This window comes from Streptopelia decaocto (assembly GCF_964273445.1).
Source record: "Streptopelia decaocto genome assembly, chromosome: 4".
Lineage (NCBI taxonomy): Eukaryota > Metazoa > Chordata > Aves > Columbiformes > Columbidae > Streptopelia > Streptopelia decaocto.
The window spans coordinates 2804561-2817646 of NC_138658.1; the positions used below are offsets into that span (position 1 = coordinate 2804561).

The window sequence follows — 13086 nt, forward strand, 5'->3', positions numbered from 1 at the left end:
AATATTTCTTTTTAATTGAGTATAAAAAGGCTGTGTGTTTTGTTTGATGCTTCTTTTATATTCTGTCTCCTCTAGCTACAGCCTTTTGTCTGTGTGTATAAATTAGAGACTCCATTAATAAATATTTACTAAAGATTAAATGCAGCTTTCAACCACAAGCTTTAAAAATTAGATACTCATCTCACAACCTCTGTGGAAGCCAGGAGCAACTCTATGCGAGTTGGAGACACATAAAATTGGCAGAATCAAAAGGAGATTGAAGTCTTTTGAGTTTTACAGAGAAGTTACTTACACCACCCCTCCAGTTGGGGCATATGGATCCTTTACAGTCTCCTGTAGGCTGAGAACACTGAGTCAAGCAGTTGTAACTGAATCATAATTATAAGGAGAATGAGCTCAAGCCTGAGTTTAAATGGAACCCATGGGGGTGGGTGGATGTTTTAGGTGGGGTTGCTCAGGGTCATCAAGACTCGTTAGGTTGCCCATGGCCCTACCACTGAGCTCCTTTCTTCACTATGGACATGAGATCTCTTCCAGTTCCCAGCTGTAGTGAGGGTTCTGCATTCATACCACCATTAAAACATGGTTTTTCCTCTGAAGTGCAGCACAGAGATTTAAAAGCAAAGTCTCTCAGCACATGGTTGGGATACTGAACACCGGGGTCTGGTCAGGAGGTGTTCTGACTTAGCACTGAGGTTTGCTCATGATTTGCTTGTGGTTTAAGCTTAGTATAGACAATGTAAATGTCTAAATTCCTGAATAATCCTTAGCAATTAACTGGTGGCAAATAAAGTCTGATCAGAAGACATGTGAAGTGATAACACTACCTTAAGCAGTCATGCAGCACGACAGCTCTTTTACAGTTGCAAGTTGGCTGTCTGGAAAGTGAGGTTCTAAGAACCAACCCCTTGGGTATAGCTGAGCTTACCACCTCTGCAACCCCACAACTCAAGCATAGGAGTCCAGTTTAAAAATCTAAGCCACAATGGGCCTGTGGTGAGGTTAGGATTTGAGCTCCTGGCTGCCTTGCTTGTGCTCTACCCTCACATGCAGACCCAAGAGCTCACCAGAGAAATAGATTCAGCAGAAGACATACAGCAGTGTTGGCAGTGTCGACCTTTTTTGCAGCATATACTGTTGGGGTATAATTTTTGGTAATTGAATTCCAATTTACATCTGAGCAAACATGATCAATGAAAAGATAAAACAATGAAAACAGGCATAAGAAGCAGTTGTAAAATACATGAAAGCTCTGGAGTACAGAGTTTGGTTACAAAAAAATCTACTTTTTAAAATTCATGACATAAATCCACTAATTATCATTATTATTGAGCGTGGCCAGCTTCAAGGTAATAGCTCTTGGAACCTTCCCATTTGGAGATGCCCTCCAAAGGAAAATATGGTACAATACATCCCAAATGTATCAGTTAAGGACTGTTCTTGATTTTTAAAGGAAGTCTGAACTCGGTCTCTGGTCTATACCATAAATTTAACTCAACTTGAGCAGATTGTTTTTATCTAAAATATTTAACTCATTCTTAAGCTACACGAGTGCAATGTCTGAAGCTGTGGTTCTCACGTGGCCCAGCAATCTTTGATCAGGCTAAATTGGAGGAAATATTCTCAGCAAAAGAGCCCCTGGTGTGACTCATAATTAGGTTTATGCTACCAATGAAATAAGCTCATTAGGAGATGTTAAGAATGTAAATATAATTTCGAAATCAAATTGTCTGAAAAAATGTAGATTTGGAAATAGAAGCTGAAGCGTGGCGGAAGAACGATGACAGGCTGTGTTAACGCAAAGGCAGAACAGAAGACAACTGATTTGCATAACAGGACTTTAAACCTGAAAATCCTCTTTACCCTCCATGGAATAATATATTCCAGATCAGCAACACAGGCTTCTAACATGCTGATTTTGTTGAGAGCTGCAGGAGCCTGGTGTTTCTTTTTCATCGAGCCTGATTTCAATCAGAAAAGCTGCATTTAAAAACAAAACAAAATCCTTGCAACACACAAGAGAAACCCAGCCTGGAGGGAGCGGTGCAAGTCCCCGACTGGCACAAAGCCCGTGTGACAGATTTCATCCTCCTCTTGCGTGTATTGGCCAGGAAACCTCACTGGGGGCAAGACATGGGACAGCACCTGGGAGTCCTCAGGACTTTGAAACAGGCTCTTTGTGATATTTGCAGAGTATTTCCAGCTCGAATCAAAATACTGCCCCCCCAACTCCACATCAAGGGTGGTTCGACCCTATCTGGGAAGCAGAGCACGGTATGAAGAGAAGCATTTGTTTCTTTTGCAGTAAGTGTGCCCTGGGTCTGCTGGGGTTTGTGGCCATTGCAAATCCCAACTCCTGAGTAGCTAATGGGCCGTGGAGCAAAGCACCTGGTAGGGCATCAGTGGGACCGAAATGGTGCCTTTAAGCCCTTCTTTAGCTTTTGGGATCCTACACATCCCATACAACTTATTTAGATCTGCCATTAATATCCTCTTGGAAAAGTTTTCTTCTCTTGTGCTTATACCAGTCCTGTTTATTTTTTTCCCATGAAGTGTTTCTTCATTTGCACAATTGGCCAGAAAATAGAAAGGATGCAGCATATGAAACAGAAGTGGTTTCAAGGCAGTCGTAAGCAAGGACTGCCCAGACTGTGTCCATGGCAAGGAGCCCAGTGCCTCGTCTATGTATGTACCAATAATCTGTGTTTCCCTCAGTTTACATTCTGAGAATGTGAGAAAAATTACCATAGTGTTTCCCTGTATTCAGCTGACTTGTCCTCTGCGATGTGCATCAGTCTCACGATATGAAGGTTTATATATGGTGGGAATTCCTGAGCAACATCTTGCAACTTCAAAGGGATGTGATTTGCAGCAAAAAGCATCTTCCCCAGGTGCATAATGAAACCACAAAGCCTACCGAAGCCTGCCCTGTCATGCACAGCTAGGAGATGAATAGCAGGTAATGTCTCAGTAGTTATTTATTTATTCTTGTTTAAGCTTTCATAAGAAACAAACACGGTTTCTCAAGTTACTGTGCAGATTTCTGAGGCTGGACTTGACTTTATGTGACAAAACCCACTCCATTTGGTTTTAAGTACCTGTATAATAAGCATGTGGTCTTACACACACCCCTGGCTCCCGATTCAGGGTCCGTGTGCCTGTGATACTGAGAAGTCAGCAAAAAGACCCTTTAACACTGTTTTAAAGTGTTAAAAAGCAGGCACTTTTATTACAGCCGTGCTGGATGCTCGGAGGATTGCTCCTCTAATCGAGTGTGCATGTGATTTGCACTTCATGGTATTTATTACATATACCTATTGCCTATTCATGTGTCTCTACCGCTTAGTTAATGTATTAAATTATTTCCATAACCCCGCCCTTCACCAGCAGTCCATCTTTGCTATTCCAGAGTCTTTATCAAGGGTCTCTAGTGGTCTCTGGTGGTCTTTGCAGCCGGAAAACCGGTGTGCCCCCCCTGTGTCAGCTTCTTGACCTGAATTTTTGAGCATGAATATGGTGGTTTCGTGGTGCCGGGCGGGGCCGGCAGGTGGCGGCCGTTGCCCGTGATTTTGTGCCGGGTTTTTGCAGCCCTGGCTGTACAGACAGACAGACAGCGGGACGAGATGCTGCACAGCAGCTCCGTGCCGAGGGATCTGCGCGCTCTGGGCGACCGCGAGTTGAACATGAGCCAACAGTGTCCCCGGAGCCAAGAGGGACCCGTGTCCTGGTGCATGTGGGGCGGCCTCACCTGGAGCATTCACTGTGTGTGGGGCTGGGGACACAGGATAAAAAAGATATTAGGCTACTGGAGGGTGTGCAAAAGAGGCTACGAAGTTGGTGAAGGGTTTGGAGGGGAAGCCGTATGAAGAGCGGCTGAAGTCCCTGGGTTTGTTCAGCCTGGAGAAGAGGAGACTGAGAGGAGAACTCATCATGGTTGCAGCTTCCTCACAAGGGGAAGCACAGGCACCAATTTCTTCTATTAAGCGACCAGTGACAGAACTCAGGGAATGGCAGGAACATGTGCCAGGGAGGGTCAGTTGGACTTGAGGAAAAGGTTCTTCCCCCAGAGGTGCTCGACACTGAACAGGCTCCCCAGGGAGGTGTCACAGCCCAAGCCTGACAGTGTTCAAGAGGAGACTGGACAATGTCCTCAGACACATGGGGTGACTTGTGGGGTGTCCTGTGCAGGGACTGCTTGCTGTTCAAGTTGTCTGGTTTGTGACAGGATTGTTCTGAATACATTTGCAATGGCATTGTTTCCTTCAGCAGGCTTTGAATGTGTCCTCTTGATGCTGTGATACCCGATGTCGCTGAAAAGTGAAGCACTATTTACACTAACATCAAAAAAGTATAATTTTCTTAGCGTGATAGAGTGGGTGGAAGTTTGGGTGACTGCCCTTCCACAGCCCATTCCCACTGTGAACTGTTCTTCAGGTATGTCACCAAGAAGAAAACAAATACCAAACTTTCCAGCTATACAGTATCAGGTGTACCTGTATGTGGTCTCTTCCATGTGCTTGTAAGCACAGATCCTGGTCAGTAATCCTAAAGCCATGCACAACGGGAACACCAGTGGCAGCCAGGCCACAAAGGTTATAGATTTCATTTTGCCCCTTTCATGTTATATCTGAAAATGAGTTATTTCTTTATCCGTGAGTAAATTAGATTACCTGGCTTTTAATAGAAATGCTATTGAATCAACTCAGTGGAACATCACTGAATCATGAAAATGAGATTATTGTGTTGCTGAAGGAATACAAAAGGATCCCGAGCTGAGGCCATTGTTAAAGCCTGTGCATGGCTTGGTGGTTGTGTCTCATTCACATTGTATGCACTTTACTGGAATTTCATGGAACAGTTTATGAGCTACTTATCTTGATTCTACACCTGTTTTCCTTTTGTATTGTCCTTTATACCTCAGCAAATGTGATGCAGAAAGATGCTACGAGCAACTGGAGCCAGTAGATGCCTTGTAAGGAGAGGCTGAGGGACCAGGGCTTGCTTGCTTTCTTTTCCTTTCTTCCTTTCTTCCTTTCTTTCTTTCTTCCTTCCTTTCTTCCTTTCTTCCTTTTTTCTTTCTTCCTTTCTTCCTTTCTTTCTTCCTTTCTTCCTTTCTTTCTTCCTTTCTTCCTTCCTTTTTCTTCCTTCCTTCCTCCCTTCCTCCCTTCCTTTCCTCCTTCCCTTCTTTCTTTCCTTCTTTCCTTCTTTCCTTCTTTCCTTCTTTCCTTCTTTCCTTCCTCCCTTCCTCCCTTCCTCCCTTCCTCCCTTCCTCCCTTCCTTTCATTTTTCCCAGAGAAGACCAGACTGCATGCCCTGAATTTGGGTTGTATAAAAGCACATTGCTGTGATGTATTTTCAGCTTGCTTTAAACAACCTGTCAACTCCGGATGAGGAGAGATAATGTTGATTGACATGATGTAAACACTCAGATTGTAAGGAGAGAAAGCACCCTCACAAGATTTTTTTTCTATTGCATGGGAGATGATATTTTAGTGTCAGTGATGTCCTTTGAACTCCACTGGGTGACTGCAAAAACCCCTCACTTTTTGATACTAGTCATACAGTAAATTCTGTATCTTTAAATTAACATAATTCACCTATCAAAAATACAAACTCTAGTTCAAAGAGAAATTATAAACCTGAACCAAAATCATTTTTTTTAGGTTCAGTGCCTAGCCTCCTTTGCTCTGAAATGTATGAATCTCACCTGAAATAAAAACTCAGTACTCACTAGGGACACACCTTAAAATAATTAAATTGGGAAATCTGTTTTACGAACTGATTGGAATGGAAAACCTGGACAGGCTCTGAAAAGTGCATTTGGTATGCAATGGAATACAGTAAGTGATGGTGAATTTGTTATGGGATATGTTTGTAGTCCTGAGAAGCAGCTGACTTGTTTACCCTGAAGGATTAGGTGGGGGCAGTCACACCATTGGTTTAATGTGGTTTTTTCAGGACCCGGGGTCCTGACATTTTGTCCTGTCTGTTACAAAACACAAGTTCTACTCTCCCCATTCGTTTCCTTGTTTTGTGTACCCAGTGCTGAAGCCTTGGCCTGTGAACAGCCCCTTTGTCTCATCCAAGTTTCTATTTGCTGTTGTGACCAATTATGTGTCCTACCTGTGCTGCAAAAATTAATTCACAATTTCCACTTATCTCTTTGCCAATCTATTTTAGCATTTTAACAGTTGTCTTGTTGCAAACCAGATCAGCTCTTTCAGACCGTATCTCCCTCTCCGTGCTCAGAGCCCTTCAAAATAATCAAACTTTCCTACGGGTAGAATTTAAGACTTTTGAGAAGATACCCATTAATCTGCTTTGAGAATCATCCAGTAAAGCACATTTCAAGACCCAGACAAACTGCCCTTTCAAATGGTCTTAATTCTGCATTTTTCCCTCTGGAATATACATTTATTTTCCATCATCTAATTGACCCAGAGTATGAAATTCATTGAGGTAGTTCTGGTCTAGTTTACTGCCAGTTCTTCTCAGATGACCGTTGGTGGTGCTGGTTTTCCCTGATTTGTTAGTTCTTTTACAATCTGCAGAAAAGGGGCTTGCAGAATGTCAGTGATGGCTTCTCCACTTAGAGAAACACTGACCAAAAGAAGTAAGAACTTTTATAAGTGACAAAATGAAAATGATAAAAACGAAGATCCATCCCAGTTCCAGGGGTGAACATTGTTCTTCAGTCTGCTCATAGCGTTGTTTAGAGCAGCTTCTGTTTTCTTATTTAGCTTCTTTAAATGGTTAAATGCCCTGCCACTTGCTTTGTACCTCATTTGGCACTTACTCATGCAGACCTATATCTTTATGCTGTCACTGCTTCATTTCTTAGGGGGATCTTGAACAAAAGGATCTGAGCCAAAGCCCATGAAATTCAAGGTGATTTCCCCCCCTGCCCCAGGCTTTTCCTCACAACCTATGGTGTTATTTACCAGGAGTGTAATACAGAAGTGTAAAACACTTGTATTTAAATACTCTTTGGACAGTTAGTTTTTCTTGGTACCACGCCACATGCATCATTATTGAAGTGCATAATTGCATAGTGAATACTAGAGCTTGGGTGAGCTCTTTGCTTTGGTCTTTAGGGCTGCCATGGGAATAGCACAGCATTTGGCACGTGTAGGAAAATTAGATTGTGGGTTTACAGCCAAGCGTCAGAAGTACATTCAGGATGCTGCTGGCCAAGAGGGGCTCATTGCAAAGGTCTTCTGCATGGCTGGAATACAACACTGTGAGGGCAAAGCAAATGCTTCTTGTCAAACGTCCTCTGACAGCCACCAAGGCAGCTGAAGTGGCGGCGTCAGAGGTTCCTCCTTCCAGGTCACAGTGAATATACCTAGTGAGGTAGAAACCTAAGCCATGCATGACTTTATGTATTGTAAATGCACACTGATGCAAAATGGTAAGAAATTGATTCGAGAATTGTTCTCTCTGCTCCATTAAAAAGTGACATAATCAAAAACGACTGTGAACCTTGCATTAACTAGGCAGTTAAATCAGGTTTCTACATGTCTTGTGTATTTGAGCCATCTGCTGAGCTTAACCATTCAATTTCATTTGTCAGTACACTAGAAATCCTATGAAGCTGATACAGGCAAAAGCAATTTCCAGGGAGAAATGCAGAGGTTTGGTCATGAGAATGAAATATTCCAACACTGCTACCACCCATGACAGCAAATCTGTCCCTGCTGCTGACTGAACTAAACCCTTCTGTGCTACGTGATAAACCACTGTCACTCACCACTACCCAAGGCAATGGCAGGGGAAGGCTATGAAGACCCTCACTGAATTAATGATAAGTCTAAAATATCTAATATACAAATACTAAGAGAAGAGAGTAATGTAGACCCATCCAACAATCTGGAGATAGCATGGTTAATTTACAGCCTGAATGAATGTCTCAAGTATTCAGGAGCTGCCTTGAATAGTCATTAGTGAAACTGGATCCGGAATGGTAGGATGAGCATCCTAGCTTTGGGACTCCACCTCAGACTTGCTTCATAGCACCAATGTTGTTTAAGCTGTTTTATGCAGTGAAATGCTGCAATTGTCTCTCTCCGCAGGCTAAAAAAATGTGTCTGTCATGAACTCAATTGAAAGGAATATATCATCAGTTTTCTTCTTTGACATCGAATTGGTGCGCACATTTAACATCACTGAACCTTGGAAAAACCCTCTCTGCTACTGAAGCACAGCTCTAGTGTTCCAATATTGCTTTATTCATTGATATGGATAACATGAAAATTTGAAAATAGGTAGAAATAAAAGTGAAGCGACTTGCTTAAATCACAGGCCAGGTCATTGGCAAAACTGGAAGAAAAGCTCAAAACGTGTGCTGATAGTAAAAACACTTGTATGTGGTAGGAAGACAGAGCTTGTAACCGTTGTGTATGTTCCACAGCAGGTTGCTCCTCAACAACTGATGAAATAAGATGCTAAGCAAGACAAGATTTGGTTATTTTGCCTCTCTGCAGTTGCAGCCGCATCCCATTGTGATAAATGAAATATACGACCTTGTTCACCAGACTGATTTTTTGCTTTCTATATTTTTATCTTATGTAAAAGGTAGAAAAAATGCCACTCTTCATAAATACCATGGAAAACAACCAATTCTTTGTCTTTCATTTTCTACCAGTATCTGAATACATATAAGCAATTAAGTGAACATTGCAACATTCCCAAATTCCATATTGGCATCCCCATTGAGAACTGAAGACACTGAGGAACAAAGAAAATAACTTAGTGTTCCAGAGATATAAAACCAGACAGTACATTTTTATATACTATGCAATGTATAGCTATTCTCTGTTAAGTTATACAGTTCTGAATGCACATTCACCTGTAACGCCACTTTTCGTAAGTTTCTGTCACCAGAATAAGGTGCTTCAAATTGTCAGACATTGATGCCTTTTGTACACTTAATTGCTAGTGTTTTCAATTTAGTGGAGAAGTTTATGGACATTATCATTTTTAATAGATTCCAAAACAAAACCCAAAACAACAGAAGTTTACTGTGCATGGAACAGGGAGACATCTATTGTAGTCCTTCCCCACCCATGTAGGGACTTTCCTGTTGGTTTTGAGATAACAACCCTAAGGAATAAAATATTGCAGCATTTACTCTGTTACAAATATATGGTTTTGACTGAGTAAATGCTGCAGGTTTGGCACCTCGCTTGTTTTAGATGGTCTTCTTTAAGCTCAGAAAATATTTTTACTGATATTCCTAGGACTTTCGCCAGTTATTTCAGTGAGAACAGGAAAACAACCATTCCTAAGCAATACACGGGAGACAAGAAAAAATAAGTAACTTTCCTTACTTTCCTCTGGTAGTTTCAAAGCCGGATGGTTTGGAGGTGGCATCCTGCTGGGTGCTGGTGGTCCCAGTGCTGAGGGATGATTCCTTGGGAGACCTGTTCCCCGTAGCTGGATCCTGCCTTGTGGTGGCATCTTGCTGGAGCAGGACCTGTCTGGCATCGCTCTCTAGAGATGTTCCTTCACTGCTCCACGAGCTTCCCATCTTATCTTTGTCAGAGCCACCACCGCTGTGTCCGTTTGTCCTGCTTGCAGGGGTAAAGGTGGTAGGATCGGAGGGTTTTTTCACCGCTTTCATTCCCATAGTATTGCCTGAGGATGTGAAAGCAGGTCCCTGTGAGACATTCACTTGGGCAGCCTGGATCTTAGCATGGGATGACCCCGCAATTGTAGTCAGAGATGGAGTTGAGTCACTTTTCTGGGTTTCACCACCCTGGCCCGTGGTCCAGAGCTTTCCCGGAGTATTAAATCCAGCGCTGCCACTCTGCAAATGCCATAGGAGCAGCAAGAAGATTGTCTCCTTCATACTGCTGGTTTGTAAGCACTACGAGGTATCTCACATTTATTTCTCAAGCAAGAAATCCTGTGGCTTCTGCCTCCTCCTGAGCTGCTGCTCACACAGTGAGCCTACCCAGAGGATGCCCTGGCGGGCTTTATTTTTGCGGAAAGGAAACAGGTTTTGGTGTTTCAGAACTGATGGAGGAAGCCTGGTTTCCTGTTTCTGTGGATTCCTCTGCAGCCTGTGACCCCTTGGAGAGCAGGAGCCTGGCAGCCTTTGTGGGAGCAAAAGAGATGTTTCTGCAGAAGGCACAGGATAAAGATTAATGGCACAATAGAAATGTGGAAAAATGTGGACTGTGGAGTAATCCTGAGGGATAACAACTGAAATTATTAGGTAATTTTCCTTTCACGTGTGTGCGTACAGAGCGCAGAAGTGACTCGTCACTGCCCTTTGGATGGTTGGGACCTGTGACCTTGTTATTGAAAAAAGAGTTGGCAAAACTGATGTGCTACATAAAGCTGGAAGTTTGCTGGGTCTTCTCTTTTTGTTTGAATGTTTAAGCACAGTGCTGCCAAAACTGGGGAGATGATAAGGAAGAGGTTCACATCGTATTCATCATTGTACCACAAGGCTTTGAATGTTATCATTTACCTGTAAGTCACTGGCCATTTATGCTGGCCAATGTGTATGAACTATTTCTATGGCATTGCCCATAGGTGTCTTGTGTCATTTCAGATTTTCTAGGGTACAAGAGACACCTGCATGGACCTGGCAGAGATGGGTTGTGATGTATGGGAAATGCACCCTTCTGGGCCAAGATACTTAAAGGCATTTCAAATGATGTTAAAAGCTGACATAGGGGCAAATTAAACATGCATCAGGGCAACAGCTGACCTCACAAAAACTAGATGAGAGTCCAGAGGGAGGTGAGAGCCCTTTCCACCCTTACTTTCTCCTTTTCATTTTGTTCCTTATATTTCCCGAAAATAGCAAAGGATACATTGGACATTTAAAAAGTAACAGCCAGAAAAGACCTAAAATTACCAAGATAATAAAACTGGCAAGTCTATCAAGCTGCATAAGGAGCAACCTACAGTTCGTTGCGTCTGCATGCTGGAAAAATCAGATTGAAGTAGTAGTTGATATTCCTCCCATCACTGTGTTGCTTATAACTGCTGTTTCCATGGCAAATATACAGACTTGGCTTTCTACAACCACACTCTTTTATCACTTTTCTTGTAGATATGTATTTCATGGGAAAATAGACTTCTTCCCACCTCCCCGAGCAGCTCGGTCTGGAGTGAGAGCCACAACTCCTTAAGGGATGGTGAGAAGCCATTTGCTTCTTTTTTAAGTAGAAGGAACATTATGCAAGATATGCAAAGACCGAGTCTTAGTGTATACAATCAAGATAAAAATCTGCTATAAAAAGTGTGCATGTGATTTCCAAAGACCACAGGAGTTCTGCTCATTAGGGTTTGTTTTTCTGCACCTTGCTCATCTGAGGCACCTATGGGTCGATTTCACTGCCATCGGTTAATACATAGAATGGCTGGTGCCAGACTCTGCCGGGGACATTTGAAATGGCTTAGTGGGATAGAAACATAAAAAAGAAGGTGATAATACAGCTGTAGACATTTCAATATACATAAATTTCTAGCTAAGTTTATCCATAATTCTGCCTCCTAATTTTTGCTGCTGTGCTTGGAATTTGTGCAGTTTTGCTTGGATACCTGACGAGAGCTTGTTGCTGTTCATAGGGTGGGTGTATGAATTGCCCGGGAAGAGATAAATGTGTCAGTCTCCAGTTTCTGTAGTGAGCTTTGGTTTGATGATGATGTTCTAGTTCAGAAGGGAAAGAACTTGATTTGCCTGGTGTTTCCCAACTGACTTCTCTGTGGCTTGGTGTAAATTGAGTCAGGCTATAGTAGTATCTCAGTTGTACTCAGATGTGGCTCAGAGGTGAGTTCCCCGGAATGGAACCAGTGAGCTGCATGTTGCAGGGGGAGCTGTAAGAGTCGCTGTCCCTAGAGCAGAGCAGCCCTGTGCCAGGGAGGGGTTTTGTCTGGCTGGATCCAGAGGAAGGTTTTATGTGAATAGACTTGGTAGAAGAGCTGAGGATGCTGAACGCCTATACGAGAGATTAATCTGATTTGCAACCACCGCCTACAGCCAATTTCCAGCACTGATTTTGATTTAACCTGGTCAGTTTCCTTCACAGAAATTGCTTTATCGTGTTGTTCTCCCTTTTCTTCTACTTATAAAGATAATTGCGGATCTATGTTCCTTAAGATTCAGCATTTGAAGGCAGGACAAATTACCTCCAGATGTGTTCAGTGAGATTGTGGTTTAATTTTCAAGTCGGAAAATGGTGTATCGCCACAGGGAAAGCCTAAAAACATGGATTTGTCTGAAAAGATATTCCAAAGCAGCTGAAATTAACTCTTCGTTGTAGCCTTTGACACAAGTGTTCCAAAATACTGTTTCCACCCAGATTTAAAACCTCACATTCTGCTGCTGTTTGGATTGCTGCTGTATGGGGACACGCTTTGCTTTCCTGGAAACTCGATAATATGTGCAGCTTATCTATACTGAAGGCTTCTTGAAGTCCTCTGATCTTGCGACAGAAGGATGTTGTTCCAGGGTCGAGGAGTGAGCCCTCTGCTATTTACAGAGAACCTTTCCCCATCATTCGGAAAAAGAGATTTGAGAGACTTTTCTCTGGCCCGTGTGATTAATTCTATTCCTAGAGAATGAGTTGGCAGTCTTGACATGCCCCAGGAGAAAAACAAAAGGAGGGCAACAGGAGCCTCTGTGTGTAATCTCCAATTTGAGCAATTGTAGATTTGTTGTAGTGACTAATTTTTCCCTTGGAACAAAAACGCAAAGGAGGGTTTGCTAATGTTTTATGCAATGGTTGCTGCAGCTGGGAGTTTGGAGTTGGACTGCAGCCTGAGGGATCCTAATTTAGAAAATAACGAGCTTTCAGAGTGAGTACTAAATCTAAATATATGTGTAGGAGCCATGACACAATGAGTGCCACAAGAGTGCTTGGATTTGCAAGGTCTCTCTTTCTTAGTTGTATCAATAAGAGGAAAACTGGAGGTTAAGAGAGGGCCAAAGGAGATACCAGCAAGCAGTAATGGCCACCAGCAACTATTGCAAATGGAAGAGCTGGAAAACCTTGTACCAAGTATATGAGCGTGATTTCTTATTTCTCACCCTGGCTTCTTTTTGTTCACATTTCAGATTGAAGCCCC

General features: G+C 42.7%; 1 protein-coding gene across 1 annotated transcript in view; it reads right to left on the bottom strand.

Moving 5' to 3' along the window:
• MMRN1 (multimerin 1) overlaps positions 1 to 9860 on the bottom strand; it is a 28698-nt gene extending 18838 nt beyond the window's left edge. The window contains exon 1 of the mRNA XM_082050966.1: positions 9330 to 9860. Coding sequence (XP_081907092.1) covers positions 9330 to 9850 — 521 coding nt within the window. The 5' untranslated portion in view covers positions 9851 to 9860. The remainder of the gene's footprint in view (positions 1 to 9329) is intronic.
• Positions 9861 to 13086: the final 3226 nt, after the last annotated feature.